This window comes from Odocoileus virginianus, chromosome 34, assembly GCF_023699985.2.
Source record: "Odocoileus virginianus isolate 20LAN1187 ecotype Illinois chromosome 34, Ovbor_1.2, whole genome shotgun sequence".
NCBI lineage: Eukaryota > Metazoa > Chordata > Mammalia > Artiodactyla > Cervidae > Odocoileus > Odocoileus virginianus.
The window spans coordinates 1,983,006-2,006,000 of record NC_069707.1 but is presented as its reverse complement, the minus strand read 5'-3'; the positions used below and the strand labels follow the sequence as shown (position 1 = coordinate 2,006,000).

Below are 22,995 nucleotides of genomic sequence, written 5' to 3'. Positions count from 1 at the left end.
CTCCCTAGCTCCCGGCCTGGCCCAGGGAAGGTTACTGTGTTGTTGGGTTGGCCAGCTTGACTGAGTCACCCTCAGACTCAGATGAATGAGAAAATCAGACACTTTGCTGGTTCAGGGTCATTTGCAAGAGTGAAATTTGGTGTCAGTACTGTTTTTGTGCTTGGATGCAGCTACAGTGAGCTGGGACAATAGATAAGACTGGGAGGGTTCTAGATATTTCTAATGGCAGAAGATTAAACCTGACTTATTATCTATGTATGCACCCACCTCCCTGTCTATCGCTCTCTGTAGGAGGACCCTGTCTGGTAACAAGAGAAAGAATAACGTGAATCCACCATAGCACTGGGCTTCCCTGGTGGCTCAGGGTAAAGACCCTACCTGCAGGGCAGGAGATGTGGGATCCATCCCTGGGCCAGGAAGACCCCCTGGAGTAGGCAATGACCACCCACGGCAGTGTTCTTGCCTGGAGAACCCCATGGACAGAGGAGCCTGGTGGGCCACAGCCCACGGGGTATCAAAGAGTCAGACACTGCAGCACATCAGTACATCCTGGATGACAAAGGGTGTCCCTCCGGCAGACGCTTGAGCGGCGTGCCCCTGGGAGCAAGGGTCCCTTGAGGGTCCCTGTCCATCCCGGAGCAGGCAGAGCTCAGGCGCAGCCTGGGACACCGGCTCCAGCCCTGCCGCATGCACCCTTTGTGATGGGCTGAGCGGGTGAGGTTTGGCCCAGGTCACATTCTGCTCGGTCTCCCTGAAATTCACCCCCCACAGCTTAGGCAGCTTCTCCCCTTGCTGCTGGGGCCGTGAACGTGCCCTCCCTGGCCCAGAAGGGAAGCTGGGGGGCTCGTGGAGAGGTCAGGTTGGGGGTCGGGGCATCTTGGCGGGAAAGCAGGGGATGCAGTCACGGCTCGCCCTGGGCGCAGGGCGGGGTGCAGCAGCCGCTGGGAGCGGGCGTACCAGCTGGCGTAGAAGTTGCCGAGAGAGAAGGCCACGTAGCAGCACATGGCGAGCACGAGGGTCCACTTGCAGCCGAGCTTCTTGATGAGGACGGGTGGCAGGAACATGGAGGACAGCAGCATGCCGCCGTAGAGCGTGCTGAGCGCCGCCACGCCCAGGCCCTCCTCACTGTACAGGCTGCTCTGCGGGGACACGACGGGCCGTCAGAGGCCGGGGCCAGGCGCTCCGGGCCGCCTCCTGCCCCCGAGGCCCAGCGGCAGGCTTCCTCTCCTCCAGCCGAGGGAGGGACGGGCAGACGAGATGGCAGTGGACTCGCATCAAGCTGAGTCAGCAACTCTGGAGCCCAGGGATGGGCAGCCCAGGGCCCCTGGCAGCTCAGAGACCATGGGGCAGCTCAGACTTTTCCAGCACCTGCCCCCCTGTCGGGAGAGGGGAGAGGGCATCCAGGCAGCCGGGAGCCCTGGGGTCCCCAGGCTCCTCGGGAGATGAGCATTCTGGCTGAGCAAGGAGCCCCGGTCTGAAGGTGTGCAAACACAAGCGCACGCTTCTCCTAGTGCTGTCGTTTTTAACTTGAGTGCTTAGCATAGCTTAGTGTGAAGGGGCCTAAAGGTCGGATAGGTACCAGACCCGCTTGGCAAAGGCCATGCCGGGGTGACGTTTGGTTTTTGCTGTGAAAGAAGAACCAGTCTGATTGTTTCTTCCATTTGTTTCACATGTAGAAGGAAAGGAGGGGATGAGGGGAGGAGGGGGAGAGGAGGGGGGGAGGGGGAGGGGAGGGGGAGGAGGGGGAGGGGGAGGGGGGAGGGGGGAGGGGAGAGGGGAAGAAAACAAATGCCTCCCCCGCCCCCGGCAGCCAGACCCTCCCTCTGGACCCTGTTTCCTTCGCCTCCAAGTCCTGCTCAGCCCGGCCCTGCGGTCATTCATGGAGGGATGCCGGCTGGCCTCCAGGCCACTGACCAGACACCAGGGGAGAAACATGACCCCCACAGGGTCCCTCCCCTGCAGAAGCCACGCCCCAGACTCAGGAAACCACCACGGCCTGAGTGTCGGCAGCAGGCAGACACTGAACTGAGAGCTCCCGCGTTCCTTCTCCTTCCGGCTGGGATGGGGGCCCTGCCCCCTCGGGAAAGCCGCGCACCGTGTCCAGTCGCACACCCAGCTAGCTAGTCCAGACGACACCAAACCCCGACGTAAACACCAGCACCGTTCACCTTCCTTCCTACTAGGTCCCCCCCCCACCTGCGAGAGAGACCGCAGGGGACTCCACCCACAGGCGGCAGGCCTGCCGGCCGAGCTCACTCCAGGACTGGCTCTTTCCTCCGCGCAGACGCCCCGCCCTCTGACCATCCTCCTCTGTCCAGATGGTGCCCTTTCTTCAAGCACAGGTCAAGGGTCTCCAAGGGTCTTGAGTTCAGGGAGGTGTGCTTTTTCTGAATCTCCCCGAGTGCCTTGCCCCAAATAGGTACTTAATCGTGTTGGCTGATTAACTGGCACTGAAAACAAGAACTGGACCCATGAAAATTCTAAAATCTGGTTGGAAGTCAGAAGTTGAATAGTCTGCTCTGAAGTGGGGGTTACCTGGAAATTTCTGCTCGTAACTAGTCTCCTGGAGCATGGAGCAAGAGAACGGGCTTGGCCAGGGCCCCTTACTCGCTTAATACTCGAGCCTGACGCCTCCTGACTCGTGAGCTTTCCCCTTCATGTGCTAATGAGAGGCTGGCATCGGGGCTCTGCGCCAGAATGCCCTTGGCCCACAGCCCCACAGCCAACCAGCAGGTACGTCTGTTACTGACCATAGCGCTTCACTACCCACCGCTGGGAAAGAAGGTGGATCTCAACCTCCAACACGGGAAACGACTTTCAAAAGCAAATGCCTCTTTCTTACACCAGTGACCGTGTTCAAAGGCCTGTCTTTGCAAATGTGAGGAGAACCAATTTGCAAAATACCTGCCCAAGAAAAAGCCCATGGGAGTGACCTGTACTCAACAGTGAGGCTGGTCACTCAACTCGATCTGCAGGTCGATTGGTCACAAGCGTGGACCAGTAGCGGCTGATGTGAGGCTCCAGGGATGCTCAAGAAAAAGACAACACCTGCACGGATATCAGGTGTCAGTGATGCTGCCCACAGGCTACCGCAGGGGACAGTGAGCCCTGCGGGGGAGACTCAGGGGCCAACCTCCTAGGAGGACGCGAAGGCTAGGCCTTCTCGTGTCAGAAGACTCTCTGGAAGGCGTGAGACCTGCAGGATGTGGAGGTGACCAGGGAAATGTCAGGAGGTGTAGGTGAGGGGGGGATGTTTAGGGCGTGGGTTACAGAGGCCCCATCCTGAGAGGGGAGACCCCAGAACAGTCAGATGCTTCAGCCAGAGCCACTAGGCTCTCTTCCAGGGAGATGCGGCTGCAAGAGTAGACCTGGGGAGACCCGGACCCGTCCTGGGGACCTGGAGCGGATCTGTAAGCCCGTGGAGAGCCCCAGAGGGCCTTAAGCAGGAGATGAGCACATATCAATGGCTTCACTCACCAAATGGCCATCAAGCGCGCCAAGTGCTGTCTGAGGCAGGGACACAGCGGTGCCGTTGGGGGGTGGGGGCCGGCCTCGTGGAATTCACACGCCATGTGGTGTGAACCACAGGACCCCAGGTGCACACCACACAGACGTGAGACCCTGGGCACGGGGATGGAGCAGGAAAAATGTGACAGGCACACTGCGACCAGAACGATAAACAGGAGGCTGGCGGCTCATGAGGGAGGCAGCGGAGACGTGTGTCTGGGTCCCCGGCAAGTGCACGACCACACCCAGACCAGGGCTGGGATGCTGGGCATGCTCGCGGCCACCTTTGCCACCTCTCTGGGGCCCGAGAATGACGCCAAGCAGATGAAAGCAGAAGGAAGTGATGGAGGCAGGCAGATCCCTCCAACGTGGGATCCAGCCACCCTGAAGGCCACATCCATGCTGTCCTTACATGTTGTTTCTGAAGCCAGTTCCGGCTGCAAGCATTCAGACACAACATGCTCTGGATCAGTGGGCGAGGAGATATGGCCCAATTAGCAGGGACAGAGAGGGGTGAGGGGTAGGTGGGCTCCTCCCATGACAGGTTGGAGGTCTGGTTCTCCAAGATCACTGGTCTTCTGAGGAGGAGGAGGCCACTCCAGTGGCAGCGGGCCCCCAGCAGGCGCCCTGGGGAAGACGTGCAGGCTGGCATGGCCTCCGCTCACCTGCACGCTCTCCGCACACAGAGGCTGCTCCGACAGGCTCCTAGGCAGGCCCTCAGATCGTGTGTATCCCTCGAGGTCCACGGTCCCGAGAGCTGCGAGTCTGGGCAGATCCTAAGGTGGCCCCTCCCTCACTGGGTTCTCGGTCCAGGGGCCGATCTGCTGTCAGATCACAACTGCTCCCTGAGAATTCTGACCCCACCAGCCCACGCCAGGGCGACTTCCTCCTGTGTGGACGGTGGCACCGATGGGTCCACGCCCTCCCTCAGCTCTCCTTCCGGACGCCACTCACCACGTTCAACACGAGCTCAGTGCAGCCCCAAAACGCAGGTGCTTCATACATGCTAGGACTTTACATCCCAGAGCGCTGACCAGTGTCTACAAAGTCATGGAGGATCCTGGCCAGAAAGGGACTGTGCTTCCCCTTCAGTTGACTCTGGGCATCCCCCTGGGCTGAAAGTTCATTCTCTGAGAGCTTAATCAGAAAGAGACCAGATCGGGGTTCATTGAGGAAAACATGAACTTGGGGTTCAGGGCTGAATTTGAGCTTCCTCATCAACCACAAGTCCAGAGTTTGCACTGTAACAATGAGAACAGAAGGTCTGAATCTCTACTCCTGTCTTGACCCTCCGATTCTGAGCCCCTTCTGCGTGCTATTCTGGTTCAATACCGTGCGCTCAGTAGAAGCCTGACTGACACACCTTGCGGGACCACACTACATGTCGTCAGAAACCTTACAAATGCTTCACGGAGGGGCAGCGCCCAAGGCACAGAGCTGGTGAAGGTGGCACCAGGGGCCTGAAGACCGGCTCCTTCCTGCCCACCCCTGGGGGTTCCTCGAGGCTTCATTCATGGTGAAAGGTCAGACATGAAGTGGAACTACCCAGGGCAGATCAAGCAGGAGTCCATGCGGACCTCTGACGCATTCGCATTACCGCCCCGACCACAGATTCACAGTGATTAGTCGTGTGTCTCCTCTCACCCACAAAAGGCAAGGTGGACCTTATCAAACCACTGACCCAAGTCCAGCTCTCCTCGACCAAGGGTCAGACACCAGCAGTTGTGCAATCCCGCTGAACTGGGAGCGGGGGCTGCGTGTGGAGCCATGTCTGTGTAGAGGACTGGGGAGGGTGACCTGGACAGACCCCACGTTCCTCGCCGTCTGCGGCACGGGTAATCTTGGTGTCCCGGAGGCAGCCCGGAGGTGAGGTCAGACGGCCGTCGCACACCTACCTGCAGACTCTGCAGCCCTCCGTAGGCAGTGAAGAGCAGCAGAAACCCCAAGGAGAGTACGAGGACGTTCCTCAGGTTCCTCTCCATGGTGCCGGCCGAAAGCTTCACGCCCGAGAGGCTCCGCAGGTCCCTGAAAGACACCAGACGGGCTCAGGGAGGGCAGCGGTACCCAGAAGTCACATCCTGTCCCGGAGTCCGAGTGAGACGTGCGTTAGTCACCGGGGCTGCTGAGAGTTAATGAGCTTGATAACCACCAACACCATGAGGCGCCCTGACACTGTTATTCATTCACCTCTTCTGCAACCCGCAGCCATCACTTTCTCACCAGGCAACACTTAGAACTCAGCAGCTTTCGTGGACCGGAACTTTTTTCTGTTAATTTCCAATAGATATGGTCCACGTGGGAAAGTGACGATGTTCGTATTACATGGTATAATTGCCTACATTACATAATTAGATATGTGTGTATATCTTAAAGAACAAAGCATACACGTCAGCTTCAAGATCCATAATTCAACTTCTGAAAAAGAGCTGACATGATTGTAAGACCCAAGGGCCAAAGTATTAGTATGTCAAAGACTAGATGATTTTATGACACTGCAATAAGGTAACAGAATTTATGTAACACTTTATAGTTTGCAAAGCCTTTTACACGCTATCTTATGGTGCGATGATAATTATTATTAGATCTTAGACCCATTACCAGACAGGAAACAGCATCAGAAGACTTTGAGGGGTTTGAATTTCAGATTTAGAGCAGTGCTGTCCAAAAGAACTTTCTGCACCATCCAATATATTAGCCATTTAAATTTCTATTTTAATCAATTAAGATTAAAAATTTCCCTCTCCATATATGTATATATATGGAATATACATATATGAAATATATATATATATAGACATATATATGTATATATGCCACAACTTCATTCATTTATCTGTTGATAAAAACTTATGTTGTTTCCACATCCTGGCTATTGTAAATAATGCTGCTATGAACCTGAGGGTGCAGATTCTTTCTAAGTTAGTGTTTTCATTTCCTTCCTCCACCCTCTGCCTCTGGAATGCACTTCATCAGTGGCACTAGCCATGTTTTACATGCTCAAAAGCCACATAGTTATTGCAACTGAGGAAGTGAACCCATAGTTGCATTTCATTTTAATAGATTAAAATAGAAATTTAAATGGCTACATGTGACCAGTGTGATCGTACGGGACAGGGTCAGTCTAAACAGCTTATCTCATATCTCACAGCCAATAAGCAAGCAAAATCACTTGCCTTTCCAATTGTGAGTCACTCTATTCAATTATTAGTAAATCTTGGAGTTTGAAGACTGTTTCGAAAGCTCTGTGAAGCCAGTTATTTTTATCTAGTTCAGATTAATAAGGCAAACCTTACAGTATAGGTAATTGTTACCCAGGGTGGTGACCCAGTTCAGGGAAGCAAGCCATACCATATGAATGGTGTGATAAAGTTCTCCTTGCAGCTTAACTTATTCCTATGGAAATAACATTTTGCAGAAAATGACAGTTCTGGGGATTGACTGAACATAAATTATCACACTTACAAAGACATGAGAGCAGCACGGTCTAGGAAAAGGGATGGTAACCACAGAAATCAACAAGATCTGAGGATCTAACCCTAATCCTGTAAGTTCCTAGCCGGACCATCTCAGATGGATCACTGATTCTTCAAACCTCGGCTTCCTCTTGAAAAAGGAGGGCTGCAAAAGTTCAAGAAGCTAATCACTGGGAAAGCCCTTGGCGCAGCCTTGACACAGATCACCAGTGAATGTTAACCGGCTAAGATGACATGCCAACTTTCAGTGAGGATACAGAGGGGACAATATGCCAAGAAATGTCACACGTATACGCTAGAGACACTGTTTATGAAATAGATGACTAATGAGAACCTATCGTACAGCTTAGGGACCTCTACGCAATGCTCTACGGTGACCTAAATTGGAAGGAGATTCCCCAAAGAGGGGCTATATGTAATAGCTGATTTTCCAGTAGTCATGTACGGATGTGAGATTTGGACCATAAAAAAGCCTGAGTGCCAAAGAATTGATGCTTTTGAACTGTGGTGCTGGCAAGGACTCTTGAGAGTCTAAGGGACTGCAAGGAGATCAAACCAGTCCATCCTAAAGGAAATCAGTTCTGAATATTCAATGGAAGGACTGATGCTGAAGCTGAAGCTCCAATACTTGGGCCACCTGATGGGAAGAGCTGACTCACTGGGAAAGACTGAGGCTGGGAAAGATTGAAGGCAGGAGGAGAAGGGGTTGACAGAGCATGAGATGCTTGGATGGCATCACTGACTCAGTGAATGTGGGTTTACCAAACTTTGGAACACAGCGAAGGACAGGGAAGCCTGGCGCACTGCAGTCCATGAGGTTGCAAAGAGTCGGATGACTTGGCAACCAAACAGCAACAGAGCTGAATCACTTCACTGTGCGGTGGAAGCGAGCATGACCCTGTGAGTATACTCCAGTAACAGTCCTTGGAAATGCCACACCTCGCACGACATGGGCTTTTCACACCAATGTACACCAGTTATCTGACACCCTTTTTATTCTTCAGCAGCACTCTAGCTCACTTCAATTCTGATCTGTCTCTACCCATGGAAGACTTACATTTTGCTGTCAGAAGCCCCTCCGAGGGTTTCCTTCTGCTACTCGCTGTTCAAAGTCACCAGAACGACCTTCCTGACTTTCTAACTGGCTCCATATGCACCTCCCAGTAGCTGCCGATCCAGCCACTTCACCGTCAGCCAGGGTCTCCCGAGGAGCTGTCAGTCCGTGCGGAGGCGCGTCGGGGGTCCGCCTCTGGTCTGTTCCACCCCGCCCCTCTAACTGTCCTGTTCTAATCAGGAGTCAATCGCGGACATCATGCTTTGCCAGGCTTGCTGTTTCGGTCTCCCTCTTGGTGTTTCCCCTTTGTCTTAAGAGGGATTTTTAAAATGAAACAGACGGTTTGCAATCAACCTTGCTCTCTAGCAAGATAAAAATGTTTCTTTTTTCCCCTCCAGTTTTTTCAGGAAATAATAGACGTACATCACTGTATAAGCTTATGGTGTACAGTCTGAGTTACATCTGTTGTGAAATTGTGGTCACAATAGGTTCATCTGACACCCATCCTCTCATACGGATACAATAAGAAAAGAGAAAGAAAAAAAAGGTTTCCTCATGTTGAGAACTCCTAGGATTCATTCTCTTATAACACTGCTTTGTATCAAATAGCAGTGCAAACTAGAGTCATCACGGGCACTGCTTTGTATCAAATAGCAGTGCAAACTAGAGTCATCACGTAGTACGTTACTTCACTAGTACTTACTTATCTTGCAAATGGAAGTTTGCACTTTGGGACCACTTTCTCCAGTCTTTCCCCCCTCCACCCTCTGCCTCTGGTAACCACAAGTCTGATCTCTTTTTCATGAGTTTGTTTTTAAATTTTTTAAAAAAGATTCCCACTATAAGTGAGTTCATACAGTATTTCCTCTCTCTGCTGACTTCACTTAGTATAATTGAGGGCAAGGTCCATCCACGTCATCACAAATCATAGGATCGCCTTGTCTTTCTTGTTGTGTATGATATTATATTAATTGTATATATATTATATAAATGTGTATATATATATGTATACTGTGTGTGCACAGTCACTCAGCATGTCCGACTCTTTGTGACCCTTGGCCTGTAGCCCGCCAGGCTCCTGTCCATGGAATTATCCAGGCAAGAATACTGGAGTGGGTTGCCATTCCCTTCTCCATATATGTATATATATATGGAATATACATATATGAAAAAAATATATATGTGTATATACCACAACTTCATTCATTTATCTGTTGATAAAAACTTATGTTGTTTCCACATCTTGACTATTGCAAATAATGCTGCTATGAACCTGAGGGTGCAGATATCTTTCTAAGTCAGTGTTTTCACTTTCTTTGCATAAACACCAGCAGTGGAATCGCAGGACCAGACGGCAGCTCCATTCATGATTTTATGAGAAAGCTGCTCAGCTTTCCATGGTGGCTGCACCAGTTTCCAACCAACAGCACATGGAGGTTCCCGTTTCCTCATGTTCTTGCCGGTATTTGCCATGTCTTCTCTTTATGGTGATGGTGGTTCTAACAGGTGTGAGCTGATATCGCTTTGTGGTGAGAAAGTCAATTCCTAGGCAGGTTGACAAGAAGTCCAGGGGTCCCCAAGGAGAGAGGGGTCTGGAATTCTCAAGGAGGAAGAAAGGACAAACTTTTTTTTTTTTCTCTCTACATTCCTTAGGATTATACAACAATAATGTATCTTGCTTGAGGACAGTTTCTGGAAAAAACCTTCTGGCTAATCCTGTTATCTTAGAGTGTAAATTATGGGAGTGGGTCTAGTAAGATCTTTACAACCTCCAGACATTCTTTTCATTCACTGTAGTAACTAATTAAAAGGTATATAACTCCGTTGATAACACTAGTGAGGAGGCACTCTTTCTACCCCCCTCTGATGTCTATGTCAGAAGCCTTCTCTATCTCTTTTATATTCTAATAAAACTCTATTACACAAAAGCTCTGAGTGATCAGGCCTCGTCTCTGGCCCTGGATTGCATTCTTCTCCTGTGGAGGGCAAGAATCCCGGGTCTTTCATGGTTCAGCAACAACCTTTCAGTGACTTTAATTTGAATTTCCTTAACAACTAGTGATGATGAACACTTTTCATGTACCTGCTGGTCTTTCATGAATCTTCTCTGGAGGAATGTTCAGGTCCTTTGCCCATTTTTTAATTAAGTTATTTTATTTTTTACTGTTAAGTTTATATGGGTTCTTTACATAGTTTGAATATTAGCCTTTCATCAGATATATGGTTTGCAAGTACACTTTTCCAATCATGTAGGCTGTCGTCTCACTTGGTTGATTCTTTAGCTGTGCAGGAGCTTATTTGATTGTCCTCCCACCTGCTTAATTTTTATTTTGTTGTTTGTGCCCTCTTGGCATATCCAAAAAAATCATTGCCAAGATCCACATCTGGGAGAATTTTCCCATGTTTTCTTCTAGTAGTTCTATAGTTTCAGAACTTCTGTTAGGTTTTAATCTTGATTTAATTTTAGGGAATGGTGTAAAACATAGATCCTGTTTCATTCTTTTACCTGTGAATATCTAACGATTCCAGAATCATCTATTGAGTATTCTTCGTTTCCTTGTCAAATATTGACCGTATATGATTTGGTTTATTTCTGGGCTGTCTGTTCTATTGGTCTAATTGTCTGTTATTATGTTGGCTCCACACTATTTTGATGACGATAGCTTTATAGTATAGCTTGAAATTAGGACATGTGATTTCCCTTGCTTTGTTCTTCTTAGGATTTCTTAGGCTATTCAGGGCCTTCTGTGGTTCTACATAAATTTTAGAAGTGTTTTTTCTACTTCTGTAAAAAATGTCATTGGAATCTTGATCGGGATTGCATTGAATCTATAAGTAGATTTTGATAATATTGCTATTTTAACAAAATTAATTCTTCTAATTCATGAACACAGAATATCTTCCCATTTATTGATGTCTTTAATTTCTTTCATCGATGTCTTGTAGTCTTAGAGATCCTTGGCCTTCTTAGTAAAATTTTTTTCGAATTATTTTGTTTTTGATGGTATTCTGAAATCAATTTCTTTATTTCTCTTTTAGAAAATTTGTTGTCAGTGTATAGAAACACTACTGATTTTTGTTATTTGTTTGTATCCTGCAATTTTCTTGAAATCAGATTTTTTGGTTGAGTCTTTAGAATTTTCTTTATATAAAATCAAATATAAATAAGGACAGCTTTACTTTCCCCTTTACAATTCTGAAGCCCTTTGCTTCTTTTCTTGCCTGATTGATCTGCTAGGACTTCCAACACTATGTTGACTAGGAATGGGCAGAGTAGGCTTGCCTTGTTCCTGATCTTAGAGGAGAAGTTCTCAACCTTTCACACCGTTGAGTATGATGCTCGCTGTGAGCCTGGGGACCCAAGTCAGGTCTGAGCGTGCACTGACCTCTCTGGTCTGCTGACAGGGGAAGCCACAGGCTGTGCTTTGGGTCCAAGACCCCTGCCCGTGGGGCTGTTGACTGGGTTTTGTGGCTCCTGGGTGCTCTGGGTGGGTCTCTGGTCGCTGAGGCTGAAGCCTGTGTTCAGTGATGAGTAGGCCTCTCAGTCCCTGCTCTGGCTCAGATGGAAAAGCAGCTCTAAGGCCAGGAAAGCTCGGGGCTTTCTTAACTGAAGCCGACGTGCACCCCAAGCTCTCTGATCAGAGTCACTGGCAAACCATCGGCCCCACCCACCTTTCAGCTCAAGCCCTGCTGGGCCACACAACTTCCAGGAGGCCTTGCCAGTCCTCTGGTCAGACGGGACTGCGGGTGTGCCCCGGCTCCCTTGCCCGGGCGGGAGGGGAGGGGCTGCTCCCGGCCACCCTCAGCTTCCCAGTCGGCTCTCCAGCCTGGAGATGCGAACAGCTGCCGTCAGCCTTGGCTCTGAGCTTGTCCCCTGGCTGTGGGCAGCAGAGAGCGGGCACACTGGTCCCCAGCTCTGCTCTGGGGGCGACCCGCTCTGCCTGCCCGCCTCCAGCGTGAGCGCAGCTGGGCGCACAGCTTGCAGGAGTCCTTGCCAGCCTCCTGGTCAGACGGGGCTGGCCGGTTGCCTGCCAGCGGGCGGGGCCATGACTCAGCTCCTGCCTGGACCTGGGCAAACAGCTCTTAGGTCAGCAAAACTCCAGTCTGAGGATCTAAATCAGGCGAATCCGCACCCAGCAAAGCGGCGCACAGTGGTGGGGGCGGGTGGGCGGAGGCTGTCCCACCCCAGGTCTTGTCCCACTCGGGGCTCTGGAGGCTCGAGGGGGCCCCTCCACACAGTGCGGTGCTGGGGGGGAGGGGCAGCGTGCTGGGCCTGTGGCCACTTTCTTACCCGGTGCGCGGTCTCCCGGTCCCTGGGGTCAGGGCGCTGTGGCCTCCACCCAGACTTCCAGGGTTTGCTCACTGCTGTCCTGCTCTCCAAGGCGGTGAGTTGCCCTTCTTGTGAGGGGAGCAAAGTCAGGAAGGGCCCGTGTCACCATCTTGGTGACCTCACTCTCCCAAAATACTTCTCAGAAGAAACGTCCTCCACGTTCCAAACTGTTACTGTGAGGAGGGCAGTAATGTGACACTTTCCTCACAATCAGAGGGACCCGGGCTCAGAGGTGTGTCCCCCCTAACTCATGCCTACCTGCAGGCATGTGGTGGGGATGGGCAGGCAGGGGAATTTCCAGGGACCGAAAGGAAAGCTGTCTCGACCTTTCAGCTGCAGCAGCAATGTGTTGGCGGAACCGTGAACCTGAACCCCGAGCCAGGGCAAACCTCAAGTGGCTAAAGAGATGCGGTATAAGTGACTCAGAAGATATCAGCTATCGTTTCACTCCTCAATGTTAACATCAATACCAGACCACTTGATTAGCTTCCCCAGTGGCTCAGGCGTGAAGCATCTGCCGACAATGTAGGAGATGCAGGTTTGATCCCTGGGTCAGGAAGATCTCCTGGAGGAAGGCATGGCAACCCACTCCAGAATTCTGGCCTGGAGAATCCCATGGGCAGAGGAGCCTGGTGGGCTACAGTCCATGGGGTTGCAGAGAGCAACGGAGCATTGCCACTTTGCAGAAAGAGGATGATTTTGCAGACTTGCTTAAATGTTCGTGATCACTTGCTGGATATAAAAATGATGGAATGTTCTAGAGAACTGGGTAACAGCTGACACTGGTGGGATTCTACCAGTCATTAGGTGTCACGGTCTGGCTGCCAGTGTGGGCGTACTCTGTCACCTCCGGCTCTGTGTGACCCCAAGGACTGCAGCCCCTAGGGTCCTCTGCCCATGGGATTCTCCAGGCAAGAATACTGGAGTGGGTTGCCATTGTCTACTCCAGGGGATCGAACCCCGGTCTCCTGTGTCTCTTGCTTGGCAGGCAGGTTCTTTACCACTGAGCCATCTGGGAAACCTTCTGCTGCTCAAGTTCACCAAAAGCAACATGGGGTTGAAAGCTAAAGAGCCACATTTTAAGTTGTGTGTATTTACCTCTGGCTGTGCTGGGTCCTCGCTGCTGCATTCTCCAGCTGTGGAGAGTGGGGGCTACTCTCTGCTGTGTCTGGGCGTCTCGCTGCAGAGGTTTCTCTTGTTGGGAACACATGCTCTGGGGCACTCATGCCTCCTAGCTGCAGCACCCAGCCTCAGGAGCTGCGGCTCTTGGGCTTAGTTGCTCCGAGGCATGAGGGGTACTCTTGGATCAGGGATGGAACCCGTGTCCCTTGCATTGGCAGGCAGATTCTTATCCATTGACTCACCCAGGAAGTCCAAGAATCACATTTTAAATCAGCAGACTTCCTGCTAAGAAGCTAAAAATTGCTCTGAATTCAAGGGAAGTCCAATCAATGATTTGCTCTTTTAAAGGAATTGCTTATGTAAGAAAATTTATATCAACTTTCTTGACATTTAAATCTGACATCTTTGTTAATAAAAACAGCACCAAATAAATGTGCATTTGTCCTATTCGTTAATTATACTTTAATCTACATAAAGAATTAAAAATGTATATGAGGGCCTGAAATGAATTATTGCCTAAGTTAAATTCTTACACTTTGGAAATAAATGTACTTAGTGCTTTGTTTTTAAGAAAAAAGAAAAGCAATTTATGTTAGCATAACTCTAACTTGAGAAAGTGTTTTTGAAACAGGAGGGAAGGGGGTGGGGCACAACCTTTGAAATAATGACAGGGGCCAAGAACACTACATGAACTGATTAGACTCAAATGGGTCCAAGGTGGCAAAGTCAACCTAGACTAGACCTTGATCATCAATATCACACTCACTGTACTCCAAGGCCACACTCCCCTGTTACTCCAGGAATCTCTTGACTTTCTTCTTTTGCATTCCAGTCCCTGATGATGAAAAGGACTTTTTTTTTTTTTTTTTTTTGGTGTTAGTTCTAGAAGGTCTTGTAGGTCACCATAGAACCGTTCAACTTCAGCTTCTTCAGCATTACTGGTCGGGGCATAGACTTGGATTACCGTGATATTGAATGGTTTGCCTTGGAAACAAGTGGAGATCATTCTGTCATTTTGAGTTGCACCCCAGAACTGCATTTTGGACTCTCTTGTTGACTATGATGATTACTCCATTTCTTCTAAGGGATTCTTGCCCACAGTAGTAGATATAATGGTCATCTGAATTAAATTCATCCATTCCCGTCCATTTCAGTTCCCTGATTCCTAAGATGTCGATGTTCAGTCTTGCCATCTCCTGCTTGACCACATCTGCTTTACCTCGATTCATGGACCTAATGTTCCAGGTTCCCATGCAGTATTGTTCTTTACACCATTGGACTTGACTTTAACCACCAGACACATCCACGATGGAGTGTTTTTTCCCCGTTGGCCCAGCCACTTCATTCTTTCTGGAGTTATAAGGAATTGCCCTCAGCTCTTCCCCAGCAGCGTACTGGACGCCTGCTGATCTGCACGGGCTTATCTTCCTGTGTCATATCTTTTCGACTTTTCTTACTGTTCATGGGGTTCTCTCAGCACCTCAGCAAGCGAAATGACCCTCAGAAGTGTCATGACGGTTGCAAGGCAGACCATCAAAACCAAAAAGGAGCAGTGGCCCAATGCCTAGAAACTTCCACCCCTTCCCCAAAATAACTGGAATGATCCTCCCACCCATCAGCCTAGGAAATTACTCAGCCATAAAAGCCAACCACACCTCACTTCCAGGCTGCTCTCCGCTCTGTGCCAGCCCACACTGGTCTGAATAAATCGGAATAAATCCACTTCTTACCTCCCACTTTGTCTCCCACAGAATTCTTTCTGAGATGAGACACCAGGCACCTGAGCTTCATCAAGTCCTGAAACCAGGTGTGTGCTCTCATTTGCAAGACAGTGGGTTTTGGCCGGGTTCAAGCCCCAGTCTGAGGGGAATGGTTTCATCTTCTCAGAGCGCGTCTTCCAAAGCAGCCAAACCCTTCCAGCAGCTGGCTCACCTGCCGGCCCCGAGTTGAGATGGTCCGGGCCACGGGGACGATGACACTGAAGCTGGCGGGGGCTCTCCTGGGTCCAGCCCCCACCCTGCGAAGCCATCACTTAGAGAGCGGAGGGTCTCTAATGACACAGGGCCAGAAAAAGACGAGAAACAGTCCACATACTTTCACCCTCACAGCACTCGCGATGGTATCAGCGCCCAGCTCTCGTGAGATTCCGGGTCTTCTCTGCCTTCTGGGTTCTCAGCACCCATTTCCACCGTCCGTCTGGGCCGCCTGACTGCACAGCCAGAACCTTCCAGGGGAACTGCAGAGGCCGTGGCCTGCAGCACTGAAGAGGCCACACACCCGCACGCTGAACGGAGGCAGGAGGAAGAGGGGCAGGGCACAGCCTCAGAAGACCCACGGCCATCGAGGACACCACGCGAACGGGTTGGAACCGATTGGGGCCAAGATGGCGGAAGATCCAACTTCCCGTGGTCCTTGAGCCTCACTATACGTTCTAACACATCAGCAAAATGACACGGCCACGGGCAGCATCCCAGTTTCCAGGCTGATCATGAAAGGTCAGAAAGTGGGCGGTGGGGGCCCTTCCCCTAGGAGATTCCCCAGCTCGTAGACTCGAACCACCCCACACCTCGGGCCCTCCTGCCTTGTCAGAGGGACCACACTCTGTCTATGGACTGAGCACCTCCCGCGGTGGCCTGGTTGCTCTTGACTGCGGCCGGCTCTTGAATATTTCCCGGCTGGCAGCCAAGAACCCTCACAGCAGCCCATCCTGGGGCTCAGCCAAGACCTGGGGTGTGAGCATCCTCTCATGCCCCATTGTCCTGCAACGTCTGTAGAGGAAGAGGAAGAAGGCGGTCTTTCCCTTCCCTCCCGTTTTCCCTTTGATTATAAAAGTGTAGCCCACTTGTTTCCCCAGAGCCCCCTTACCTGCTTCTTTGTACCCCTAACAGTGTCCTACATTAACACATCTACTTCTCACGTATCACTTTGCCTCTTCCTGAATTCCTTCCATGCTGAGACATAAAAGAACCTGAGCTTCAAGTTCTGAAACAAGGTGTATGACTTTAGTTAGAAGATTGTGTTCAAGTCCCAGCTGAAGAGTTCAAGTCTCCCCTGAAGCCAGACACTGTGGCTTGGAGTTCATCCAGAGTGGAGGAGGCTGGCAGGGCACAGCCACCACTTCTGACGTGCCTCACACTCACCCCGACAGCCGTGCAACAGGATGGGTCAGAGGGGGCGCTGTGATGGGGGCTTCTGGAGTGGGACACACTCATGTTCACACAGACATGCACACACGCTATGCACACACACATGCACACCTTTCCTTTCCCAAAGGCATAACCTCTTTCCCTGCCCAAGGTGCCCTCTGCTGCCTTAGGCAGAGAACTACCTTCTCAATCTTCCATGCGCCTGCTGGGTGCCCACCCCACGCCAGGTACCCCCCAGGAGCAGAGGCCTCACACTGACGGGGCGTTGAGAGCCCCCGTCCTAGAGGAGGAACGGGAAATAGACAACTAGGCAAAGAGAGAAATCAGACAAAGGCAGGAGAGACATGCGTGTCATCCCCCAGAGCAGGGAGCCTGGCCGGCAGCCTGGGGACGTGTCCTACCGGGATCCCACTCCCACATCTCCGTGAAGCTGGCCGAGTAACCTCAGGCCCCTGATACAGCCGCTTAGCTCCCCGGATGCAAACCCAGACAGGTTTCTCTGGGTGGGAACCCACAGCCCCGGGTCTGCCGTTCATAGACCGGCTCGGTGAGCCCCGCGGAGGAGAGCAGGCTGCCCTGGCAAGGCAGGTGGAGCACCTAGGAGCCCAGGAGCCGGACGCCACAGCTGGACAGTGAGGGCCCAGCACCCCCGGGCTCCCGAAGCCCAGATGTGGGCAAGGGTGACGGTGCTGACGGTATGTTTTCTATACAAGCCAGGCCACGGCGGGGTAACAGTACGTGGGTAAATATCCAGAGATAACTTTGTGCCTCTGCTCCCACAACACGCAAACATCCATACAATTTGAATTTTGTCCCCAAACTAAATAACACCACCCTCCATCGATTTTACCTAGTTCTGTGGCCTCCTTAGTTCCAGGCACCATCGTAGCACATGGCTTCTTAACCTTGGAGCGTGTCAGAACCCTGAGATGCTTCCCTGGTTGGCTTTTGGTTGCAAAGGAAATGGCTCTTTACAATGGTACCATGGGCAATTGTGTCGTAATACTTGTTTTCACTCCAGCAAGTGGCAGGACCTGTTTGTAAGTCGCAGAGTCCCTGGCAGCTGCTGACCTGGGAACTTCTGAACTCTTTGGAAAAAATAAATTGCTGGCAAGATGTAGAGAGATTACAGAGAGACTGGGGGTGATTAAATGAGAACGTTGTGTAAAGATTGCTACTGGAAATGATTGTGTGGGTTCTAAATAAAAATGGTAGGAAATCACTGTAATGAAAAAAGTCATCCACCTATGTGTGTATGTATGTAGAAATAGAAGAACTGACTCATTGGAAAAGACTGATGCTGGGAAAGATTGAAGGCGGGAGGAGAAGGGGACGACAGAGGATGAGATGGTTGGATGGCATCACTGACTCAGTGGACATGAATGTGAGCAAACTCCAGGAGATGGTGAAGGACAGGACAGCCTGGCACTCTGCAGTCCATGGGGTTGCAGAGAATCAGACACAGCGACTGGACAACAACATGTAGGAATATATATACACTCACACACATACACACACACATACACACATGCAATGAGTCTGTAAGGAGACACACGAAACCCTTCTCTGGACAATAGAACCTTTTGGGGGAGGAGTATGTGCGCTCTATTGATGCCCTTTTACATTGTTTCCATATTTTTAGAAAGAGGATTTCATTTTTAAAAGAATAAAGATTTTTAAAGAAATTGTTCATTGCAGCACTATTTACAATAGCTAGAATATGGAAGCAACCTAGATGTCCATCGACAGATGAATGGATAAAGAAGTTGTGGTACATATACACAATGGAATATTAGTCAGTCATAAAAATCCAAAAACAAAAAGCCAGAAAAATCATTTGAATCAGTTCTGATGAGGTGGATGAACCTAGAACATATTATACAGAGTGAAGTGAGTTAGAAAGAGAACGATAAACATCATATTCTAACACACATATATGGAATGTAGAAAAACGGCACTGAAGAATTTATTTACAGGGCAACAACGGAGAAACAGATTAGAGAACAAACTTATGGACATGGGGAGGGGGAGGACAGGGTGAGATGTATGGAAAGAGTATCAAGGAAACTTATGTTACTTATTTACTTATTTTACATATGTAAAATAGACAGCTAACAGGAATCTGCTGTAAGGCTCAGGACACTCAAACAGGGGCTCTGTATCAGCCTGGAGGGGTGGGATGGGGCGGGAGATGGGAGGGAGGTGCAAAAGGGAGAGGATATTTGTGTACCCATGGCTCATTCATGTTGAGCTTTGACAGAAAACAGCGAAATTCTGTAAAGCAGTTATCCTTCAATAAAAAAAGAAAGAAAGAAAGAAAGATTTGTAAAGGAAAATATACTTTTCATGAAGACATTTTGTTATGAAGAACTCCAGAAAGTAAACGGAAGTGCCGGCATTTTTTAGGTCACTCCCTTTCGTTGCTGAACCATTTCCCCTTGGTTTCTCTCACGCCCCTCTTCCCAGCTGGTGGTGTAGAAGGCAGCCTGGCTGCTCACCCCCTCCTGCGCTCCCTGATGAGCCCCGCCTTCCCTGCGCCCCACCGACGCACGGGGGCTGGCCTTCGGGGGTGAAGTGGTCCCACTGCCCCACCCTGATCATCCGTCCTCCCGCTGCCTGCCCACCGGACCGACAGCTCCCTGAAGCCTGGCCTGTCTAAAGAAGCAAGTGATGTGGCGGGGCCCCTGGAGAGGCTGGCAGACAGTGGTGCAGACAGCCTCCCCGCATCCAGCAAACTTCCCCGGGGCCACACTCTGCCTGGGCTGCAGGGGCCTGGACACAGAGGAGAAGCAGGGCTGCCTCCCAGCTGGGCAGCCTGCGGCTGAGGGCCTGGCCAGCAGGACCGATATCCTCCTCTCTGCCCCAGAGAGAGCTGGACCGGACATCCCTCTCTCTGCCCCAGAGAGAGCTGGACCAACATCCCTCCCTCTGCCCCAGACAGAGCTGCCTGTCTCAAGGGCATCACCGCATACCTGCCCATCTTGAGCAGTCTGGTCACTTCCCGCCCTCCGTGCCAGGGACCCGGGGATGGCAGCGGGCCAGGGAAGGGCACTCCTGCTCAGGCCAGGCAGGGGCAGGCTGATGATGAGCTCTGAGAACCGGACAGGATTGTGAGTCACAAGGGGGGAGAGTTCTGTGTGGACAGCAAGCCGCCCACAGACCTGGCCTCTGCGGTCCGGGCGAGCTGAGGGTCCAGTGCCCCGGAAGAGGGACCCCCAGCTGGGGGGCATGCAGAGCCTCCGTGGCTGGGATCTTTCCTGAGATCTCCTGGGATTTTGGTCTTCCGCGGCCGAGAGGCAGCGACACGCCCACTGTGTCAGTGGCCGTCTGAGCCAGGACGTGGCTCTGCACCCAGGACCCAGGCTCTTCCTGGGAAAGGGGTCTGGACGTGGGCGCCACAGGCCAAGTCAGGGTTCTCCAAGGAATCTCGAATGTCCTGCTTCTTAAACTCTGGGGTGCAGCTGAGTAACGGTGTGACGTTTCACTGTGTCTGACCCGTGGCTTGGGAAGCGCCCCTCACCTGGACGGCTCGAGTGAGGACAGGGTGGGGGCGACAGGCACCTCTCGTCTCCACCTCCCCTCTCCCCACTCCCCAGCATGGATGCGTCAGACCTGTTCTCAACAGCTCTCCTTCATGGTGCTCACATTGCAGTTCCTTTATTTCCTAGGAGCTGAGAACCCTGTGTCTTAAGAGCTGGTCATGAACTCTGTCAAGTATCTCCCCATGCCTGGGAGGCTGGGGGGCGGGGCGTGGTCCAGGGGCCACAGCAGAAATCTACACAGACGGGGACTCCCTGGGCAGTAGAAGGGGTATGTGGGTTCACAGAGGTCAGACAGGCCCCCAAGTCTCACCCCCACCTTGGGGTTAGGAGAGCCTGAGGTATGCTGCTGGGGGCCTCCCCAGGCCGGGGACCGCAGCCGTCCATCTGTCCATCTGTAGCTCTGTCCCTCAGTCTGACCAGCATTTCTCTCCACGCTTTGCACTTGACCTTCAGTATAATATTTTTTTTTGGATTTAGTAAGACATACAGACTCTATCAAACAAGACGATGCCTGACTTGTGGGTGTCATGCTCCCAGGACACTCTGGGAGATTCTGACTCTACAGAATCATTTCCTGAAATGCCCTGGGGTCCAGGAGAGATCGCAATGGTTGAAACGTTTGCAAATGACTGTATCTTTGGCCTCCTAGGTGATGTTGACATCACTGTAGCCCGAGAGGGATTTCCCAGACAAGAATACGGGAGTGGGTTGTCATTTCCTCCTCCAGGGGATGTTCCTGACTCTGGAATCAAACCCTGCTTTGCAGCCAGACTCTTTACTGCTGCGGCACCTGGGAAGCCAGAACAGTGCCTCAAAATAGAAAACCATGGAGTCTGCAAAATATTTGGTGAATTCACTCAAATAATCACAAAGGGAGTTTGTCTGAACTGCTCATATCACCTACTTACAAATCACACATGAACAAGTATCTTCAACAGCTTGCCACTATTTCCTGACTTTTATACCTACAAGATATCACCAGATGTTTTGGAAACCAAACAAACCAAACCAGACTATAAATTGATGGAATGGAAGAAGGCTGAGGCAGAGCCAGGGAGGGTTTAAGCCACCAAAATGATTTTTTAAATTTAACTCAGGACTCAACTTGGAGCAACCCAACGAGCAGGGTCTGAGTTGAGTTTTCTAATTCTCCATCTTCACATACTATGTGCACTGAGTTTAATTTAGAATTCCAGAGCAAAGAATGGCAAATTTCAAGAGAGCTAATTCCCCTTTACTCTTTTGTTAGTCACTCACTGGTGTCTGACTTTGTGACCCCATGGACTGTAACCGCCAGGCTCCTCTGACCACAGGATTCTCCAGGCAAGAATACTGAAGTGGGTCGCTATTCCTTCTCTTGGGGATCTTCCCAACCCAGGGATCGAACCCAGGTCCCCCGCATTGCAGGCAGATTCTTTACTGTCTGAGCACCGGGGAAGCCCAAGAATACTGGAGTGGTAGCCTAACCCTTCTCTTCCCAACCCAGGAATCGGACCCGGGTCTCTTGCATTACAGGTGTATTTTTCACCATCTGAGCCACAAGGGAAGCTCCCCTTTGCTCTGTCGGGCTCTCAAACTACTCTTTTAGTTCACAGCCCAGGACTTGTGGTGAACGTTCCAGAGAGCCTCGTTGGGCTGAGCCTCTGTGAAGGACCCACATGGAAACAGGCCGGGCCAGCTTCTGGGGCAGGAGAAACTCTAAAGGGCCGGGGGAGAAGGCCGAGAAGCACAGTCTTTCCCTCGCCCCGCCCCCACCAAGGCTCCGCCCCAGCCCGGCCTTGGCCCCGCCCCAGCCCAGCCCCTGACTCCGCCCCAGCCCGGCCCTGGCCCCGCCCCACCCTGACTCCGCCCCGCCCCGGCCCGGCCCCGCCCCTTTTCTTACTCGGATCCAGCGCAGACGCTTGGTTCTGCCAGGGGAAGGGCACAGTCAGAGACACGGCCAGGCGTGGGCAGCAGACACCAGACCCTGGGAGTTCGCGAGTCCTGGCGCAGGTCTGGGTTCACAAGTGGTTTTCAGAGAGTGGATAGGCACCAGCTCATACTTTCATTTTCAACTTGTTCATATTCTTACAACTTAGGCACGTCTCAAGATATAGATGAATTAAAAAAAAATCTTATCTGAGAAATTCACCTATTCACTTGAAATTTAGCTCAAAAATACTATAACTTCTGAAACTTATTTTGTCGATATTACTTGTGCTTTTTCTTTGTCCTAATTTTGTTGTTCTTTGCAGCTTCTTTTTATTTGGTTGAATTTATGCTTGTTTCATACTCCATTTTCTCTCTATTTCAGATGTTACGTATTCTTTTTCTACTCCTTTAATGGTGATCCTCGACTTTTAACTTACTTTAAGTTAATGAATGTCTTAAACTTTCCATTTGAATAATAAGAATTTAAGAACATCCTTCCCAATTTATATTTTGCTGTTTTGTATTAACTGTTTTCAATTTAATCCTTCAAATTAAACTTCTTTTTTTTAATGGACGATATTAGTTTGCATTTCCCTGAACGCTCAACAGTGTCTTTGCTCATCACTCCTTATGTGTCAGCCCTTTCTACAGCATAACTTTCCTTTTCTGGAAGTTTGTTCCATAGAATTTGCTTTAATGAGTTCTTGGGTGGTAAAACCTCCCAGTTTTTTTTTTGTTGTTGTTTTAATCTTAAACTGTATTTATGGCACTGGGCATATAATTCTAGATGAACAGCTGTTTTCCGCCAGAACTTAGATTCTAAATGAAAGTTTGCCAGGCAGAGAGAGGGGGGCAGGAGCAGGGCCCTGATCCTCCTCTCACAGCGTCTCCAGGCCTTGCAGCCCGAGCA

The 22,995-nt window shown here is 50.7% G+C and overlaps 1 protein-coding gene across 2 annotated transcripts in view; it reads right to left on the bottom strand.

Moving 5' to 3' along the window:
• UNC93A (unc-93 homolog A) overlaps positions 1–19,694 on the bottom strand; it is a 33,829-nt gene extending 14,135 nt beyond the window's left edge. Inside the window, exons 1-3 of one of the 2 annotated variants that reach the window (XM_020885947.2) lie at positions 19,605–19,694; positions 5,403–5,532; positions 958–1,139 (exon numbers count right to left, since the gene is read on the bottom strand). In XM_020885947.2, coding sequence (XP_020741606.2) covers positions 958–1,139; positions 5,403–5,532; positions 19,605–19,612 — 320 coding nt within the window. In that variant the 5' untranslated portion in view covers positions 19,613–19,694. Of the gene's footprint in view, positions 1–957; positions 1,140–5,402; positions 5,533–19,604 lie in introns of those variants that run through there. The other variant, XM_020885950.2, reaches the window with a different exon arrangement.
• Between the last annotated feature and the right edge of the window lie 3,301 nt (positions 19,695–22,995).